The sequence below is a fragment of the Protopterus annectens genome, chromosome 7.part0 (assembly GCF_019279795.1).
Source record: "Protopterus annectens isolate FY-2018-M chromosome 7.part0, PAN1.0, whole genome shotgun sequence".
NCBI classification, from domain to species: Eukaryota; Metazoa; Chordata; order Ceratodontiformes; family Protopteridae; genus Protopterus; species Protopterus annectens.
The window spans coordinates 1,202,507,142-1,202,528,524 of record NC_056739.1 but is presented as its reverse complement, the minus strand read 5'-3'; the positions used below and the strand labels follow the sequence as shown (position 1 = coordinate 1,202,528,524).

General features: G+C 41.3%; 1 protein-coding gene across 4 annotated transcripts in view; it reads left to right on the top strand.

Annotated features, from left to right (window-relative positions):
• Positions 1-21,383, top strand: part of RBPMS2 (RNA binding protein, mRNA processing factor 2) — a 536,932-nt gene that overhangs the window by 231,862 nt on the left and 283,687 nt on the right. For all 4 annotated transcript variants that reach the window (XM_044077820.1, XM_044077818.1, XM_044077819.1 and 1 more), the window contains exon 3: positions 2,712-2,750. In XM_044077820.1, the coding sequence (XP_043933755.1) occupies positions 2,712-2,750 (39 nt within the window). The remainder of the gene's footprint in view (positions 1-2,711; positions 2,751-21,383) is intronic.

Here is a 21,383-nt window from a genome sequence, read left to right as displayed (position 1 = left end):
TTGCCCCTGGTAATTTCCCAAAATGGGGGACTGGTTGCTTGGGCCTGAAGGGAGTCTCCACAAAGATTACTGGGGTTCACTCAATCTACAGTAGTACCCAAGATGGTGGAAAGGCATACAAAGGATATTGCTGTAAGGACATTGCTGTCCAAAGCCAGGCACATGTCTAGGCCTTCTTGCATGGAGTCCTGGAACAGTTTTCTGAGTTTTGCTCAGAGAAAGCAGAGGTCTACTTGAAGAATGCCAACAAAGGGATCTAATCTAGGAAGAGCCCCATCCCCTAATCTAGTTTCTATTCATGAGGATCTACCCTTGTCCTCAACTTGTCTGCTAAACAGTTTTGCACTGACTGACTGTTGGCTATCCTGTAAAGTGAGAAGAAATGGACAATGATAGACTTGGATTTTGACTAGTCTGTTGAGCATTGTCACATGCAATTTTACTTTACTTGAATCAAACATTCTGTAAACATTCTGTACAATTTACAGAAAAGAACTCCTAAAATGAAGGAAATGGCAGAGTGCCACGTTATCGTGAGGGGAAAAAAATAAGGTTGGACTGCTTGATATGACCAAGCAGTACAGTGATCCTTAATGGCAAGCAGTACAGAGGGAAAACCGAAATGGATTGATGTTAGAGGGCCAGTGGTTAGGATATGCTTGACAAAAGCATTGTAGGCCAGGAACATGAAGTGATTTGTACCACCATGCTGGGGAGTGAAATAAAATTTGTGGAGTCAAAGGATTTGGAGGCTGAAAATACTGAGCCAAAAATGATTTTTGACAGTTAATGTTGGAGGAAGCAAAAGATGTGTATTAAAAGATGGAAAGAAAACTCTGTGGGCTAAAATAGATGAAACAAGGCCAGCAATGGTCAAATGGAAAAGAAACTGGAGAGTAGAGGAATGATGAAGTTAAACAAGGTAATAGATCAGAAAAGTAGAGATGCCAGAAGCATGGGAATGATTATGGACATGTATTGAGTGGAAACAATGGGATGGAAATATGGTTCAGGATGAGATGGGATAAAGGTAAGAAGGTTCACAACATTTGCGTGAATGTGTTTGCACAAATACTTCTACGTTTCCACAAAAATTGGATGGCTGTTTTGAAGTGGCAGTGAGATGCTGGCAATAAAGGATGATAAATAGGAGTAGAAACACCTGTGGCTGCCTAGAACTGGAAGTGATGGTGGAGTGATCTTGCTGCTGTAGGAAAGGTAACAAGACTGTAGAACATTGAGCAGAAAAATACAGAATAGATTCAGATGAGATGGATGAAAGGGGAATAAGTGTCATGTGGCAAATACACAAAACTGATCAAAATAGGGAAACCGAGGGAAGTGATCTGGAAACTGCTTAAACAGGCAGGCATGTAATTTTTGACTAATCAAAGATAAGGCGGCGAACAAACTTATGAAAAGTGGACTGAGGATGTTAAAACGCACACAGGTTGAAGTATGTTAAGGACAGCTTATGAAAGGCAAGAAGTAAAGGATATTGTCTGGTATGAATGTGTAGATATTGAAGGAAGGGAAGAACATCTTGTAGGGAATATTGGAAGAGAAGAAGATTCATATGAAAATGCAGCCAGTCTGGCAGTAAGTGTAGAAACTAGCAATTAGATGTAATCACTGGGAATGGGCTGTTGAGCATCAGGTCAATGAAAAGGATGCTAGGAACTGCTATAGACCATCCACTGGAAGTAAAAGGGCACCACTCATGAGGATTGTGCAAACTGGTTTTTGAAATGGAATAAAGTTCTGTTCACTCTACAGTGCTTCCAGATTAAACAGTGTTCCATGCCGGCAGGCATGCTTCATCTGCTCTCTGCAAACTTGGTAAAAGATGTCAATTTCTGGATTGGCTAGCAGCTCAAGAACCTGTACTATTTTGGATTGGTCTGAGTAATCTCCAAGACACAGGCTACTAGGAAATTTCAGTTGCAATTATGGCCCATTCTGAATTTAATTCATTTTGTGTAATCAAGGAGAGACTACTGGGAAATTGTCAGTTGAAACAGAGAAACTTGAGAGTTTAGTCTCAATGTTGCACTTAAAGTTGGGTGTAGAAGATTATGTTGCTTTGATCATATTTGGATCAAACCTTGCATCACAGAAAATCTGGACAAACAAGAAAAAATGGGGGTACAAAGGTCCAAAAACATTTTAAATATTGCTCCCATAAACTTAGTTGATAGAATGACAAATTTGGTATAATATGTTTTCTGAAGGTATGACGTCTGGAACTATTTAGTATTTTACTGCACTCTGCAATGATTTGCTAGAAAACCACAAATTGAGGAACAGACCCAAGTAAGAGTCAAAAGTCTGGACAGTTGAGAGGTAGGTTTGTGATTCCGTTCTGTGAAACCAGTTTCTCTCAAATTTGTAGGTGCTGCATTTTAAGTTCAGCTGGAAAGGGGACTGGTTTCACTACCCCAGGTACATGATTAAACTGGTCTGTTGGCACTGCATTTTTGCCTGATTGGTAGATAGGATTATTTTTCCTATTATATGCACTTGTTAGATTGCATGTACTTTTACTGCATTGCTTTGGTTGTGCTGGATAAATTTCAGTAATTGAGTAAAAGTTGCTTTCTGTCGTAGTACTGTTTTGACTAGCTTACTGTTCTAGCTTAATCACTTCACATGCTTTTTCTGGTAGTTACATTATGTATTCATGTAATCTTTTCCTTTTCCTCCTCTTATAGGGTTACGAAGGTTCACTGATCAAGCTGACTTCAAAGCAGGTAGGTGTATGCTGCTTTCTTAGCTAAAAAGCTGAATTAGGGATGCCTGCAGTTTATTGGTCAAGCTGAAAAAACTGTGGAAGTAATAGGGTGGGAATGTACAATGTGTACTGGTATCTCTTGAATGCTGTAGAAATGGTTACCTTGTGGCTGTTACGTGCTTGACTTGTGAAATTTTTCATTGGTACCCCAGATAGCTGTAGTCTGAATTTTTATTTTTAAAATTGGTTATAGTGTGCAACTTTAAGTTTGAACACTAGAATCCAAAGTCTTTGGGTTTTAAACCACCTAATATGACCTGGGTAAGTAGCTTAGCAGAAGACTTGTAGGACTAGATACTTGTATTGGAGGGTTGTTTATATGTTCAGTCCTGAATGGTTTGTTTGCATCATGCATGCATGTGGTATTACTCCTAAGCAGAAAGGTCTCATTTCATGTTAATCTGTGTAGCATAGTTGTGCTCCCTAACATTGAAAGAGACTAGCACTATTCACTAGCATCAGTGTCAAGTGTAAAAAAAAAAAAAAAAAAAAAACAGTTTGTGGATCCCCCTTTTAGTTTTCTGTCAAACTCCATGATCCGCTTTGGGAGAAGTACAAACATGAAGGGGATAATTCAGTCCAACAGTCTTATCTTTCTAACAATTACAGCTACAGTTAAGGTCAGCCAGAGAAACTTACATAGGGTCATTGGTGTAAACTAGACTGACTATTACACTTGTGCAACCCATAGGTTTGATTCATATAGGTTGTAATTTTACTGATCACCTCTTGTTGACTGGGGGTAAAGTTCAGATTACCTATCCATTGGTCCAAGTTGCACTTAAACAGTGATAGGGAGGAACTCTGCTTAATGGCGGAGCCTGTTCCCAAGAATAGGAATTCTCTAAAACTGGTCTTTGCCCTATTTATGTCCCAAGCAAATTTTAGGTCTTTAATCTCTAGTTCTGTTGCTGTTCTGTGGGTGTACAAAAGGTTGATCAAAACAGGGTTCAGGGATGCCTTGTATGCCTGGTAAAGATCACTTCTGAGAAGCCTGGAGTAAAACCAGGGCTTTGAGGTGATCAGTTTAGGGCATTGCTTACTTCCCTGTATTTTTGTAAGGATTAAGGAACCTTTGTGGCTGTTATAGTTGCTGCATGCTCCTGGTCAGCTACATACTGATGGGACCATTATCCTCATTGATGGGTCTGAGGACAAGAGTACAGTGGTATGATCTCTAGACCTAGATGCCATGCCCTTGCCTGTATGTTGAGCAGTACAGGATTTTCTTACTACATTAGACACACATTGGTCTAAACCTAGTTAGCCATCTACCCGAGTTGCCAGATTTGACTAGTGAATCAAATTTGAGGGGGGTGCTTTTGATTATGTAGTTACCTGGGGTGGCTGGCTGGCTTCCCAAAAAGTACTATAATGCACTTATTAGTATTAAGTTTTAAGCCATGGCTTTGCCACCAAGCATTTGTTGCACCCCCCACAAGGGTGTTATTTTGGAGAGATTAACACTACATCCAAGTGACTCCTCTAGGTACATCTGCAGTTAGCTCCTACTGATGCCTCTAGGCATCAAATATTGTATGTTCATATTTGCATCAATAATTCCAAAATCATGCTATGTACAAAGTTTTAAAAGATTTCTTAAAGCTTACATAATGGCAAACTCAATTGCATTAATTCTGTCTAGTGCAGGAACTGTTTTTGTTAATTTATATACATATAATTTTCATATTTTTCTAAATATCTCAAACAAGTAACACAGAACTCCTTAGCCTCATATGAAAGCTCACAGCTAGATGAATAAAATGCTGCTGACAGTATGCGTGTAACTTGAGTGGTTGCGGAGTGTAAATTTACAAAATATTACAAATGTAAGTTACTGTAATTGCTGTGACTTATAAAATTCAGTTTAAGACCTAAAACCTAAAGAATACTACCACTATAAAAATAGTTTATCCTGAAGAGTTTGCCATTTATATTTCTCTCATAACCTTTTTGGTTCCAGAAATATTAACATTTGTTTGAAATGTGAGGACATAATTTGATTGTCAAAAGGCTTGGGCTCCGTCCATTGGAAGTTACAGTACAAACATCCTGAGCTCTGTTGGAGTGAATGAGTTAAAAACTGTCATTTGTAATTGTAAACTTAATCAGCCAGAGGCCTTTAACACTGGATTCCACATCAGAGAAGTAGATGCCAAACAGGAGTGGGCCTAGCACACATCCCTGGGGGACTCAACTGGTGACTGGCCTCTTTGTGGAGGTGGTGTCATTGATTGTAACCTCCTGGGTCCTATTGGTGAGATAGCTGTCCAGCATGTTAAAGGTGTTTATAACTAATCTGATCTAGGTAGGGAGTATGCATCGTTTTCCTCTCATACATTGCCTTAGATTTGGTAAGCATGACCCTCCTTTGACAAAGCCAAACTGATCCAGTGTCTGTGAGGTCTGTCCTTTGTTCTGTTCTTTTCATGGTTTTCCAAATAAGACTAGTCTGACTAATGGATCTGCAGTTTCCAGGATCTGTTGGTCTGCTCTTTTGAAGGGGGATGACCATAGCAGTCCATTCACATGGCTCAAAGCCAGTTTTAAGACTGCATTTAAATGATTCTAGGGTGTAGAACAGTATACGCACGTTCAGTCCGAAACATTTATCAGTGTGCGCACAAACAGCAAGCGTGTTAGATTCAGTGCCATTTTGAGAGTGCAGCCAGAGGGCATGTATGAATGTAATGGCTAGTTTGTGTACACGTTTGTCATGAAGTCTCAGTCCTGATGTTTGTATATAATAAAGCTACTTGAACAGAACCCACAAAGACTAGTCTAATTACATCCTGACTAGACTAGCAGCATGGTGTCAGAACCAGGATACTAGTGCAGAGTTAACAGTGAAAGTAAACTAAAACTAGCACAAAAAAGCTCCAGAAAAGATCCAAAGGTAATAAACTTGCATGAACATTTTATTAAAAAGGAGCATTACAAGGGCACAAACCACATTATTAAACAAGCGAGAGGCACAAAACGTTTATTAAAAAGTTTAAAATTCTGATATTTGATAAAACGATTCAGAAAAGTACATAAGGGGTTTGTAATTACCTCAGAATTGCAAAATGAGTGTGTTTAAAGCAAAAAAGGGCATGTTTAGAGTAAAACGAGTACAAGAAATGTACAATGGGCATTAAGAGATTAAACGAGCAAAGCAAGTGTAATGGGGCAAAAAGGACACAGACCATGGATGAAGCAAGTAGACTGTGTTTTTTGTCAAAGTACTGTATTTTGGCACAACTACTTCATATTGTATTTGGTGCATAACTAGTTATTCAAAGTAGCTGTGTAAAAGTGCTTAGAGCGTGTGCTTATTACTGTGCATGTATTCCGAAGTTTGTGTGCAAAGTGCAACTATTGTGAAGTACAGTCAAAATACAGACATTTCAAAAAGTTTCTTGTGCTGGGTGTGTCTATTGGCAAAGTGCTGGCATTAGTGATTCTTGCACTGTAAAGAATTATCTAGCAAAGTACACCATTTAGGTGAAGTTTGTGTGCTGTGTACTGTATTTGCAAAGTACAATTACTTTGAAATGTTTTACTCTTGAGCTTCTGCCCAGTTCATTCGCTCCATGCAGTTATTTTTAAATGGTGTACATCGATGAGGTGATTTTTTTGCAGTACAGTAATTTCAAGAGTATTGGTGCCTGAGAGACTCATTTCACAAAGTTATTCAGAGGCTTGTGCTGTTGGGCAAAGTTACAAATACTGGCATAAATTTCTGGCATATGTATGTTTGTGCATACTTACAAAACCCTTCACTGGTATCTGTTAATGGCAGATGGATTCTGAAAATCTTCACTTGTATTTGATCAGAATATTGCAGAGAAGTGGAAACTATTTCAGCAAGAGGACTATTTTTATACAAACAGTTTATTATGACAGATGCATGCACCAGAGCATTCGGTGTGCTATACCTTGCTGGGTCAGAGGCCATTGAAAGAGCATTCATTTATATATGCATCAGCGGTATACAAGGGAGAAGGTGAAAATAGTCATTGTACAGGCTGAATCAAGGTAAGGGCCCTGAGTGTTTGAAGCACAAATTCAGAGAAATGTGTAACCCCAGACAAATTAGGCATTTGTTTTACATGAGATCAGAAACCAGGGGAAACTTTGCAGGTTATATTACTGACCTAAAAACAAAGCTAAAATGTCTGGTGACTTAGATGAGTTGATTAAAGGATGGGCCTGTGTGTGGTATTTAGTGCTGCTGTTAGAGATTTTGCTCTGTGAAAGTGAGCAAAGCTATTTTTGTCAAATCCATGAAATTTAAAGAAAGGCACACAAGGATGCTTGCAGGTGATAAGAGCATGATTTCAGCAGGCTCCAGAGCAAATGTAGACTGCATGCAACACATGGCAAACAAGCTGGGCCTACACTCATGGCAGCTACAGTTCCTGAGAGTTTTCATGGGAAATGTAGTTTTCCAGCAAGTTCTAAGAAAGGAGCATGGTCAGTGCAGTACAAGCATGAATCGGCAAAACCCAAATCCAGCTTAACTGTCGCAATTGTGGTGCCAATAATGAGTCTGAGAAATGCTTAGCATATGGTCAGCAATGCCACAAGGATAAAAAATGGAGCCATTTTCAAAAGTTTTGCAAATCAAGTAAACCTCACATTTTATAAAGGGTCACTCGAAAAAGCAAGTTAATCGTATAGAGAGCTGCAACTCTGCTTTCTGCATAGATGGGGTATTATCAGTAATTGGTGGAAAGGTTGATGCAATGAATTTGGCAAAGAACAAAGTGTGTTGTACTGTCCAAATCAATGATGAAACACTGAGCTCAAAGTAGACACAGGTTCAACGTGTAATATGTCAGCAAACATTTGATAGAATGAGAGCTGGTGAGCTCAGTGTTGCTAGTGAGCTCAGTGTTGCTAGTAGTGCAAAACTTGTTTGCTTATGGAAGTGAAGAAATTCAAACCGGCTCAGTAGTGCTTCCATGCTATTTGGCTTAGAACTGTTGGAGCTTGTTCTGTATAGTTTGAAGACCTGTGCAATCATTATTGGGTCTGACTGAGTGATTTTGCTTTCTTTTATCAAAGTTAATCGTATAAGCACATATCCTAGTTCCAATTTTTCTGAAGCTATTTTGAGCATGCTGATGTTTTTGACAAGTTGGGCAAACTTCCAGTTGTGTTCTATAAAGTTAGACCCAGAGGTCAGACTGGCGGGAAAAGTTCTGATAGCTATACAGGATAATCAAAGTTCATTTGGGTAAAATGATGCAGCAAGGTGTAATCTGTCCAGTTACAGAACCAACCGAATGGGTGTAGTCCATTTTAGCCCACAAAAAAGGCTCAGATGAAATCAATGCATTGACCCAAGAGATTCTAACAAAGCATTGGAGACCGCATCATCCAATGCATACAGTCGAAGTCACAGCCCTAATACTGAATGCCACTTTTTTCTGTTTTGGATGCAAAAGTTCATTTTGGCAGGTGATCGCAAGTCTTCATTGACTTTCAGCACCCCGTTTGGCTAATTCCGAAGGAAACCATTTGGAATAAATTCTGCAAGTCAAGTCTTCCAGTGTGCAAGGGAGCAACTTTTTTCGGGTTATCCTTGTGCCATAATAATAAATTTATTGGTTGGAGGCAATGGTGAATCAGAGCATAACAAACCTTAAAGTTCTAGACAGACCATGTGAAGTGAACTTGAAGCTCAGTCCTCTAAAGTGCAAATTCAGACTACCAGAAATTGTATATGTAGGTCATTTACCAGCACTGGCTTGAACAGACCCATCCAAGCAAGAAGCTATTCTTGAGATGCCAGCACCACATAATGTTCAAGTGCTACAATGTTTTCTTGGCATGGTCTACTATTTATTTAGGCAAGTTTATACCAGACTTTGAGTTGACAGCACCTTTAAGAGAGATTAAGTACAGAAATGTTACATGGTCTTGGTTGGAACAGCACCAGAAAGCATTTGAAGGCCTTAAGCATAAAATTGCACCTCACCTACATTAAGATACTATGATAAACCAGTCGCTCTTCCCTGTGATGCTTCAAAATATGGTCTTGGTGCAGTTATTCATGAAGGCAGATCAGTAGCCTATGCATCTAGAACCTTTACCAAACTGAAATGCAATGTGCTCAAATGGAGAGAGCTTTTTGGCAATAGCATTTGCGTGTTCAAAGTTCCATGGTTATATCTATGGCTGAGCTATTCAGATTGAAACTGATCACCAACCTCTAGTGACTATTCTAAAGAAGCCTATCTATTCAGCTCCAGCAAAATTACAAAGAATGATGCTCAAATTACAGAAGTACAACTTCAAAATGGTCTGTACAAAAAGGAAACTTTATCTGGCTGATACCTTATCCTGATTGCCCAGAAATGCAATTGAATAGCTTGAAGCAAACAATTTTTCATTTGACTAATGGAAGTGCGTAATTTTTCTACCACGAGACTAGCTGAGAGATCATACAAAGACTGATCAATTTTGCAAAAGCTCAACCACTAGAATGGATGGCTGTTGAAGCAATCTAGTGTACCACCTAAAGTGCTAACTTTTCCTTTGAGATGAGATATTGGAAGATAGCATAATTTTTGAAGGTCCTAAGATTGTTCCTGCTTCCTTACAACATTGATGTATCCAGATGTTGCATTGTAGTCACCCAGGTTCCGAATCTACCAAAAGGGTGAGTGTATTTTGGCAGCCTCTGCTTAAAGTATTCAGTATGCAATAGTACTAAACTGCATTTGCCGAGAGAACCACTTCAGCCAAGTTAAGTTCCTGAACTACCTTGATCAACAGTAGCCACTGATAGTAATGCTAATTGTTCCACAACAATAAGTGTTGGTAGACTCTTATTCAAACTGGTTTGAGATCCATTTACTACCTAATCCAACATCCACTGCTGTTATCACTAAGTTTGAAATTTCCTTTCTCAGTCCATAGTAGTTATTTCTAACAATGGTAGTCAATTTACTAGTCCATTTCAGAAGTTTACAAGAGAATGGGTCTTTGTACATGTTACTAGTACACCAGAATATCCAGTCAAATGGACTAGCTGAGCATGCAGTACAGAGTGCAAAAGTTACTTGAAAGGGCAAAGCATGAGAATACCGATACCCCACTCACCTGCTCAGACTTCTATCTAGGCAAACCAGAACACTGCCTATTGGTTCCAGTTTGAGGCCTAAAGCTAAGAACAGGACCATTGGAGCCCAATTATTCAGGAAGCATTCTTTCAGAAGTCCAGCTATGATAAATCGAGCAGATTTCTTCATGCATTGAATGAGGATACAAACTGTGAAAGGTTTTGACTGGATTGGTCAAGTAACAGGTATATGTAGCGAGCAGAGATCCTACTTTGTAGACTCTGTGGGTGTGGAGTACAGGAGAAATCAGACCTCTTCCTGTACCAGAATCTATCACAGCATTGTTCTTGTGATGCACTCTAGTTCTCTGAGCATCCCAGACAATGTTCCTGTTGCAGAACGTGTCAACTTCTAGTTCCATTCCTGATGATCCTGATGTCCCTAAGGTTCTACATTAAGTAGACAGTCTGTTGCTAAATCTAATTCTAAGTTGTCACTATTTGGTCATATTTCTAGACCCAGTGTGAAATGCACTGCGACCTGGACATAATTGTATACGTGTGTCTGGCTCTGTAATTGCATGATGCAGAATTATTTGCATTGATTGCATGTCAACTGATGTCAATATTGCGTAACCTATTTCTGAGGGATGATTTAGATCAGTGTGCTATATCTTTTCAAGGACTGAATGTGCATATAAATAGCAAGCATGTGCTAGCTTCAGTGACTGTGCAGCCAGAGTGAGCATGTAAGAGTGTAATAGCTAGTTTGGATGTTTAAATTGGTCATTATGCCTCAATCCTGATGCTTGCAGGGTCTGTTCAAGCAGCTTTATGTACAAAGACTATTGCATCCTGACTTGAGGAGCGACATAGGGGTCCTAAGTCACACATTTTACTGTTAAGGAGGCATTCTGGGATGTTATCTGGGTTAATTGAGGGAGTGTTCTTGGCTTTAGTGAGCACAGCCAGTACGTGCTCCCTAGTTATAGTTGGCGAGATGTTTGAGGGCATTTTTAGGGGCGGTTGGTGAGAGGGGGATAAAGTTAGAACTGAATTTAACAGGTTTGCTATGTCACCAGGCTCTGGATGTGGCACTATGAACCACCAGTTCAGCACATTGCTTTGTGCTTCCCTTGAGGCTTCCGACATGGGTGAAGGCCTTGACCATCTTTCACCTGGGAGGCTCTTAACCTCCAAGTTTGCTTTGCTTGACTATTAACTTTGAGTTTTTATTCATAGAAATTACCTTTCCTGAATTTTTTCCTTTTTGTCTTGTTTAGTTTGGGATCATGCCACCAGGGTGGCTTACTTGTAGGTAGAGCAGCCATTGACTTTGCTGTAGAGAGTTTGAGAGGAATTCAGCATAGGCAGCAGTGTTCTCTGGGATTGGTGGTGCATTAAATTTTGACAGTCACTTAACAGGTAATTTGCCTTGGAATAGTTCCTAGCTGTTATGGTTTTAATGAAATTAGAGGTTTGAAGGAGGCAGCTTTTATGGTCTAACCTTGTCAGAGAGAACGAGACATTGGGAGAGGTGTAGCATTCTCCCGTCCTTGCAAGCAAGATGTCTTGTATATTGGAGCCTCTAGAGGGTGTATTTGCTCATCTAAGTCAAGGGTGTGTTTAATGTCTATACCTGTAGTTTGAGACCATGTACAATTCCCTGTCTATAGAATAATCAGTCTCCCATGAGCAGGGTGTTAGGTTGGATGGCAAGGGGCTGTAGTAGGTCCAAGTATGTATATTGAGCTGCGTGGGACTTGGAGGGTTGACCTATAGGTGGCTAGAATATGGTAAGAATGGTCTATGGTGACCTGTACATGCTGGAACTTCAGTACGTCATCCTGTTTGACCTCCCTAGAGGTAAGCTTGTTGCATATTGAGACAGCTCCACCTTTTAGCCACTGGCCGTGCAGCTACCGAAACATTGCACTGCTGGAGTACTCTGCTTTAAACCATGTCTTAACTGCACAGATGCCTATTCTTGAGCGTGAGGGCAGTCTCCTGGCATTGAGCAGTAATAACGAGGTTTAATAGCTGATTTTGCTATGTTGGTAAGCTTGTCAATTTGGCATTGACTAAAGGTACTGTGAAGTGGATAGTTTTTTAGCTAGTATTCAGAAGCCTAGAGAGGAAAGGTACAGACCTTCCTTTGCAAAGCAACATGGCCTGTTAACCATGTCTTACCAAGTTGATAAATATTGGATCCTTGAATGACTCCAAAAAGAGCTAGTTGAAATCAATATTTTTGTTCATGTGATCAGTGTAGTGGTGCCATAAGTGCAACTTAAATATTTAAGCAAGATTTAAATTATTTTTTGATGAAGTTAGTTGCTTGCAGTTCCACACCTCTGTCTGACATAAGATCTTGGTTGGTGGGGTAGCTCTTTGCTGGAAATGGCAGAATAGCTAAAGAGGCATCTAGTCCAAGCCAATACTGGAGCACTTTCAGAAACAATAGCTCAGTTTTAGTAGGGTATTGGGCAGAGACTGAATGCAATTTTAAGAAGGTAAATGTATCTGAATGGAAAAGCACTGAATTGCAAACTAGATGTGCATAACTAACTGTGTACACAATGACATTGAAAAGCTTTTGCAATTAAAACTATTGCAAATCCAGTTTTCTACCCTTGTATCTGATGGCATCTTCATCTGCACCAGTAACATTTGAAAGTGAGCTTTAGACCATTGCTAACACATCTGCTTTATATATGAACTTTGGCCGACTGAAATAATACAATGAAACTATAGGCTTTCATAGTAAGTTTCTCTAACTTCATGAAGTAACCATCTGAACAATTAAGGGAGTCTGGATTCTCCACTGGGAACTGCATTGTCTTTAACAATTAAAGCAAATGCTTTTTTTCCTCTGGGGAGCCCTCGTGTAGAACTGGCAGCCATCTTTAGTCTGATCTAGACCATCTGCTGGTATCCCTTTAATAGAACTGGGAGCTGAAGGGAATCTAATGGATCATGTACATCTGAAACCACTGAATTACCTTACAGTTATGGAATCAGGAATTTAAGGTGCTTATGAATTTAGATTTCAGTCCACCCACTGTTTGTAGGTAGTTTTCCAGACTTGCAGTCCAGTATTCTGTTGAAGGCATTGGCCCAAATTCCCAGTTGCCCATAATCTCACTCTGGTTAAGTGACTTGCTCAAGGTCACACAGGAGGCAGATGAGGGAATCAAACCTTGTACCACAAGAACTAAAACTCACACCCTTAGCTTTCTGGGCCAACTACCAGACATTTTTATGTTTTGAGGAATGCCTGTTTTTTGGATAGTTTACAGGGTCTGACTTTGGGTTTAATTCAAGCCAGTGATGCTCCATATATAGTAGTTTCTGAGATGGATTCCTCTTCCTGAAGAGGTTCAAGGTTCTGAATCTGAACAAGATGGAGGAACAGATGCAGGGTTTTCCTAATTTCATGTTCAGATTTGGAGAGCTTAGTTTCTGATACCACCTCTGGGTGGTTCTCTTAAACATTGTTACTTTTAACCGTTTTCAAAGGGAGAACACCGAGGTTTCCCAGTCCCCAAGAAAATAGTTGCAGAAGGATTTCCCAAAACCTACACCCATTCCTCTTTCTGCTTTAGTGTTACTGTCTGTAAGTTTCCTGATCAGCCAACTGCCCCTAAAAAGGCAGGATGTGTGAAGTTACTCTCTAAGCTTTGATGCACTATTCCCAAACCTGACCCAGCAGCTATAACTTGAGTTGATCCCACTGAAGCTGCTAATCTGATGAGAATGGGGAAAATTGATTGGTATGGGGGAAAGTGTATACATCTGCAACTGATTTTTCAGAATTTGTCAGGCTCCTATGTACTTTCTGACAAATTGTGAAAGTATGAGTAAATGTTTTATTTGCAGTTTCTTGTGATAATCCGCTTTAACTTGGTTTATGCACAGGTCACGAATTGTTTAGTGTGTGCATGACTTTCAATTGCATGGCTATGGCAACCGGTACTATTTTGTGGTTTGCATAGCTGATTTCTCAACCTCCCAGGTGTTAATGAGATTTTAAATCACCTTGACAGATTGTGTTTGGCCCCTTTGCTGCAGAGGTGAGGAGATGAAAGGGACAAGCAGGTCCAGGTAATGCATTTAAGAAATGACCAAGGGGATCAAAGTCTCAAACCTCCCAAGACCAAGGAAAGTAAGTCTGACTACTTCAAAAGTCCTTGTGACCCCCTTCCACCCTGGCCCCTTTCTCCCAGGAAGTCTGAATCTCCATTTTTTCCTTTGGCAGCAGATTGCTTAAGACATGGGTCTGAAAATCATTGATAAATGTTACAAGTGGCACTGAGAGGAAATTCCTCTCTTCCTGGGGGATATTCCTTAATTACCAGATCACTGTCCACTTCATCACATGCTGTTCGAAGGCTTGATGGAACCTTTCTCCTCACGGAACCTTTCTCCTTCCTAGGTGAGGAAAGGGTTTTAAACTATCTTCCTAGTGGCAAAAATGGGTGGAGACATTGTCTAGCTTTCCTTCCTAAACCTATTTCTGATGCTGCCTAAATTCAAAATATCACTTCACGGCCTGTTGCCTCCTCTTTCAAGTTTCTTAGCAGCACTATCCTAAGATTCTACTTGTATCTGTTCATCCAGACCTCAGACATTTAAGGTTCTGGATTATATTGGGTGTTCTTCCATATCACTGTTGCAGTATTCATTGCATTAGGGATCCCCTGCCAAGGGTGGCCTGATGTCTGGCCAATATTACCAAAGTCTTCAGGTTGCTTTAAGCTACACTGTTGTGGGCTCCTCTTGTAGCGCAGTTAAGGTGATGTTTGGCTGTACCATCCTCAGAACTTTGCCAGTCCAAACGTCATTGTTTGATCAGTTTGAATTTATGTTCTGTTGCTAGTTCACCTGGCCATTGCAGATGTGCCTCACTGGGGTTCTTTTTTTACTTGCTGTGGGGTTTCATGTTATCCAAGAAGGGTAAATGCTAGTGTGGGAGAAATTCCCTATAAAGACTACCACTGCCAGTGTCTTTTGGTGTGGTGCATCTCACAACCATACATAGTATTTGCCAGGCTTTTGTACCAATAAACATTCATAGTGCACTCGTTAGTGCTGTAGCTTGAAAATCTGTGTATTAAGCTTGTGAAAGACACAGCTCTGAGGGGCAGCTGTCAGTGAAGGCCAAGAAGCCTAGGCAGGAATCTTCTGCTGTTCAGCCTCTGCCGAACATCTCTCCAGAGTTGAGTGAATGCATTCCTTTGCGACTGGGTTGCAGGCCAGCAGGGGTCAGACTTCAGCACATCAGAGTAGGCTTTGCAGATGCCCATTTGGAATGCTCAGTGGGAAGAATGGCTGATTATTTCTGAGGGGCCTAGGGGTGTTTGTCTCTACTACCATTGATTGCTGTCCTGAGTCAGAGCCTTCCAAATTTTATAAGGCAGACATCCCATTGAAGAAAAAGCAAAAGACTAAATGTATTTGTCCTGCTCCTAAAGATCTACAGAGTAAATGGCAGGCCTTCACTTGGGGGTTTTATTGCTTTAGCACTGAAACCATCTGTTTGTTCAACCCCCCCCCCCCATCCCTCTACTCCCCATAAGACCCATGAGACAGGATTCCTCTGAGGAGGAGCTGGATTCAGATGAAGAATCTGTTGCATACTTTTATATTTTTTCTCCTTTGGAGTATTGATCAGAGGAAGAGGAATCTACCAGTCCTGATGCTCCCTTTGAAGAGTTCTTTTGGGGACGGTCTCCAGGATGATCAATTGGGATTGTGCCCAGGTATACGATACTGAGTTGCTGCAGATACATTCATAAACCCTGCTATTCCTCCTGTTTTCGCTGCCTTGTTGGATGCATTTTCCAGTGCTTCTAAGGCTTCAGACTCTCTGCTCCCAAGAAACCCAACAATTTCTGTAGGGTGCCTGGGGACTAAATGTTTACGCTAGTGTCCTCCTAACCCCTTGGTGGTGTCTGTAGCTTCTGACAAGCTCTCAATTGTCAGGTTATGATCTTCTGGACTATAAAACTCCTCTTCCCCTGTTAGGGACTTCCAGGTGGCTCGTCATTCCAAGTGTAGTTAATGCAGCAGATGCTTCCTCTAGGACTGCTGCTTTTGGGTCATTGATGAGGTGTTCTTGGCTTTAGCTACAATCATTACCCGAGATTAAGGTTAAGTTAATGGATGTCCCCCTTGATAAAAACGTGTTGAGAAGCTGCTGCTATGTGCAAGTCCCTTCAGAATAAGGGTAAGGCATTACAGGAACTAAAACATGTTTTTCTCCTGTGCCTAAATCTGAGAAACTGCCCCAATAAGCCAGCCTTTGTTTGCAGGCAATCTCGCCCTCCGAAGGGCAAAAATTGTGGCTAGTGGGCAGCTTCTGCTAAGGCAATGCAGATGTCTGGGCCTCAGTCTCCTTTTCAGATAAACCAGGTGCTATCCAACTGTTATTCTTCCCAGCCATTTTCCTCCTCCTTTGCCTTTTTCCCCTCTGTTCTTGTTTGGCTGCAGATTACCCAGGATTCCTGGGTCCTGTCCATTTATTCAGGGATTTTTCATGGTTGGGAAATCACTTGCCCCTTTTATGGGTATTCCCCTGCCCAAACAGGAACAACTCTCCTTTCCAGAAGTGCTTCAGGGCATTTTGACTTGGGGTACTATTCAAGAGGTACCAGTGTCCCAAAGGAGGAGGGAGTTTTAAGCCAGGATTGTTTCTAGTACCCAGAAAAGAGGGTACTTGGAGACCAATTCTAGACCTGTCATCTAAACAAATCTCTAGTGTGTACCCTACTATCAAATCTTGTCCCTTAGGACTGTTCCCTGTGTTGCTTCCTCAGGCTTATATGGGGTGTCTGGATGCTCCTTTCCATATCCTAATACATCCCCATTTCAGGAAGCTTTTGTTTCTCTTGCTTCCTGGCATTTTCAGTTCTCTACTTTGCCTTTTCTAGTGCCCCAAGGGTATTACCAAATGCCTCACTCCTGTGATTGCTTTTTTGCAGGATTCAGGGGATCCAAGTATTTCCTTACTTGGACTATCTTCTGTTTCAGGCAATCTCTCCAGAGATCCTGTTCCAAAATCATTTTGCGGTTTCCCTTTTGCAATCCTGGTGTTCACTAAACTTCAATAAGTATTTTGACTCAGGACAATGTTTTCCTGAGGTGCAGGATCCGGGCAGTGCTTATGCTGGCATTTCTGCCTCCTCCCAAGGCGTTAACACACCTTTCCTTTCAAACTCCTCTTCTGGCCTTTATTACAGCCAGGGAGTTTGAGAGCTCTTATTGGCATCCACCATCCCTATGCTTCCTATGGCCAAACTCCACATGAGAAAGTTTGTGGCTTCTGATGTCAGTTTGGCTTCAACATGCACATCCCCTAGAATTTTTAGTTCCTCTTCTACCTTCCTTCAGGAAGGAACTTCAGTGGTGGATTCATCAGTTCTATAAATCCAGGACTCCCTTTTCATTTCGCTCTTCCCTATGAGGAGCTGTTCAGATGTGGGATGGGGAGCAGCTTTTTGTTTCCTTAAGCTACAGAGGGTGTGGTTGTCTGCAACAGAGCACATCAATGTCAGAGATGAAGGCTCTTCTGGTGCTTCAGGCTGTTCATCCTCTTCTCCCAAGGACCTCTCAAAGTATTTACAGACACTACCACAGTGATGTGGTATGTAAGCAGATGGGGGGGGGGGGGGGTGAGATTTTTTGCCAGTTCCCACTCCTGCTGTGGGAAGTTGCTGTCCAGTATCTAGCAACACTTCAGGCAATTTACATTCCCTCCGGTCAAATCTGTGACACTCTGAACAGGTACTTGACTCAATCCTATGAATGGATGCTTCATGAGGATGTCTGGGCATTGTCCACCAGTGGGGTACTCCTCAAATAGATCTTTGCCTTCCCTCTGAACAGACAACTTGCTCTTTTTTGTGCTGGAGTCCCAAGTTCTCTGGTGTGGAAGATGAACTCCACTTTCTTGGGAGGGGATGTTTCTTTGCTTTCCCTCCCCTTCCCTCACATTCCAAAAGTCCTGTTCAAAATTCAACAGAACACTCCCAAAATCTTGTTGGTGACTCACTTTTGGCCAAGACAGCATTGGGTTCCCTCTTCTATATTTAGCCAAGGGCAATAATTACAAGTTACCTCACAGGGAGACCCGCTCACAAGCTGGAATGTCTCATCCATTCCCACTTGTCCACTCAACTAACACTCTGGGTGATGGGAGTTTTATTTCATGTGTGTTTTTTTCTGAGGACATGCTTGGAGTCCTGAAGGAGGCCAGGAAACCAATACTAGAAAATCATACTTCACCAAATGAAGGTGATTTTCTGTTGTCTTGTAACCAGGATCCACTTTCTGTGGATGTTTCTTTGGTTCTGTTGTGTAAATTGCTGAATGCTGGGTTGGCTCCTTCTGTTAAGGCCCACTTAACTGTCTGCCTTTTATCTCGCTGTTAGATTTGAGGCTAAGATTCCTAAAAGGAGTCCTTCATATTGGGCCTCCCAGGAAACCTGTTCCCCTTCCATGGGATCGTAAATTTGTTTTGGATAAATTGACTCTGGCTCCTTCTTGAGCACGCAGCTTCAGCTTCCTTGAAACATTGCTCTTGGAATAATATCTCTTTTGCCAAATGGGTGTCCGAGCTTCAAGCCCTTATGGATTGTCCTTTTTTTTTGTTTACTACTAGTCCTGATACTCGAGACCATACTAATACTTAAGCTCAAGGTGAATGAGCTGCCCCTTGATCAGTTTATTCATTTGCCCACCTTTTTCCCTTCTCAGTCTGCCAGTGAGAAGGTGCTGCACATGGATGTGCATAAGCTGTTGGAATTTGATCAGCTTTTTTTCTCCAAGGGTTGTGGATACTAACTCTAGTCTTAAGGCAGCAACCTGGACTTCTGTGCATACATTTACCAAGAACTACAAGTTGGATGGAATCTCCGGGGCTAGAGCTGACTTTTCTAGGGCCATCCTTCATGGCTTCCTAGACTGCTCTACTCTTCCTTTCTCCTCCCACGTTTCTTCCTGAGCTTTGGCAGTCTCCCTAATGAATCCTGCAACAGTGATATGGAAGGACATGGCACAGTTTAAAATCTTGCCATAATGGTACATCACCTCTTCACTGGCGCATTTACTCCCTCCTTCCACAGTCTGGTCTGCTTCTCCTAGATTTGCTGATTGTCTTTTTTTCCTTTTCCTTGGACTGATGTTCCTACTGGGGCTCTGGTCTGAGGATTGTATGTCTGGACATCAACTTCATGCCTTACACTATGCAAGGAGCATAGATGTTTAGTACAGTGTACCTTAAAGCAACCTAAAGGCTTTTGTATACTGGCTGGATGTCACGCTGCCCTTGGAAGGGAATCCATAATGAATACTGCAACAATGAAGAGAATTTTTACCATTATGGTAAGACTTTACTTTCTCATCCTTACCCTTTGGATGATCCACTGCACCAAGTGTCTAGCTCCAGTTATAGCTCATTGTAGGCTACAGGATGTCTACACTTTTCCATATTTAATAACGGACTTATCTTTGCAGTGTCTGTCTGGAATCTCTCTCTCAGATGAGAAATCTCTATACAAGCTAGGATTCCAAGAGAACATTCAAAAGTTCTCTACTCCATGCAGAATTGTGTTCCTGAGATGTCAACGAGACACCAGTTCAGATTTCTTCCACAAGGTGAAGTAGATTTCTAAGGTTTTATTGTGAGGGAATACCATAGGATTTTGGGTCTCATGGCATTTGATTCTCGCGATTGCCCTGGCAAGATTCCACATGAGATTGTGGTATCTGATCTTTGGTCCCCGCATGAACACCCTTTTCAAATCCCAGTACCAGGGTTTGTCATTTGGCAGAGAACAGATATCCTTAAATCCAGGTCTACCCTTTCCCTTCCCTGCTCCAAAGCAGTCCAGTCCACCACAGATGCTTGGGCTTTGCTTGGGAGTAATTTCAGGAAGGATAAAATTGCAGGGGGTGTGGGACACCAAGAATAGATGGAAACACAAATATCAACAAGATGCTTGCACTGATCAATGCACTCAACATTGAACCATCTTTTTCCCCAGGACCTCTTCAAGTGCCGACAGACTTAACACAGTCGTGTGGTAAAGAAGCAAGGGGGAAACTGGTCTTACTACTTTGTAGACCAGCCATGTTTACTTGGGATGTAGCTGCACAGCTGTCTCACTCAAGATCTCTTGTATTCAGAGAAAAACTGGCTGAATAGGATCAAGGCATGGAAACTAGATCAGTAGGTTTTCCAAAATTTTGATCCATCTGTGGGCAGTTCCTCAAGCAGACTTATTTGCCTCCTTTACAATCAAGTGGCAAGATTCAGTTCCAGGACTCCATGCAAGAATTCCTGGAAGACTGATTCCTTTTTTCCTTTGGTAGGAATGTTTGTGCGCTGTAATACCCTTTCCACTAATCCAGAGGACTTCTGAAGGTTCAGAAGGAATCCCCGAATGATCATTGTGGTGACTCCTTCCTGGCCCAGGTAACAGTCTCCCTTTTGGAAATTGACAGGGGCAATTACCACAAGCTTCCTCAGATTGGATCTACTCGCACAAGAACAGGGGGGTGTTTGATAAACCCAGACAAACTTCAATTGACTGGATGCCAGGGTTTTAATTGATTTTAGGCGCCTGTTTGCAGAGTATGTGCAGCAAGTACTAATGGATGCAAAGTCTGCTGCTAGAAAATCCTACATTAGTAAATGGAAAATGTTTTCCAGTTGATGTAAAATACCAGCACCTATTCAGGGCTAGTTCTCTGGTTCTACAGTATTTGAGTTACTTATCCTATGGTCTTCCTTATTGCTTTGTCAAGGTTCATTTCTTGGCTATTTCTGCATGTCTGCCCATGGATCATTCTCTTTCAATGCAGTCTTGTGTTAAAATGTTCTTGAGTGGGGTTTTTGCATACCAGGGATACAAGAAGCCAGTGGCCCCTCCTTGGGGTCTTTGTTTTTTTTTTTTTTTTTTTTTTTTGAGAAACTAACACTTGTTCATTTGAACCAGCTAATCTGGCTGATTTGAGTTCAACATGTCAAGCAAAATCAGTAAAATCTGTTTTTCCATCTATAAGAAGGGTAGCAAAGTTGCAAGCTCTTATGGCGAGTTAACGTTTTCCATAGGGACAGGATTTCTTTTAAAACTAATACTTTTATGCCTAAAGTGGTAGCTAAGCTTACATTAACCCAAACTGTCCATCTCCCATCGTTCTTTCCTGTACCTAAAAATGAGGAAGACTACTAGTAGCTTGGATGTCCACAGGCAACTCTAGTACTATATTGACACATCATTCAGATCTTTGGATAAATTGTCCCTTCTTACCTTCACAACACGTGAACCACTTGTCAAGACAATTTCTAAATGGTTGTCCAAGGCTATTGCCTTTTGTGACACCCTATCTGGAATAATTTTATGACAACGTTCACTCTGCCATGGCCTTGGCTTCATCTATGACTGAAAGGGTTTCCTAGAAGCTGCTTCTTAATCCTCTGTATACTTTTAAAAATCATAAACTTAATTCTTTCTATAGGGCCAGGTCAGACTT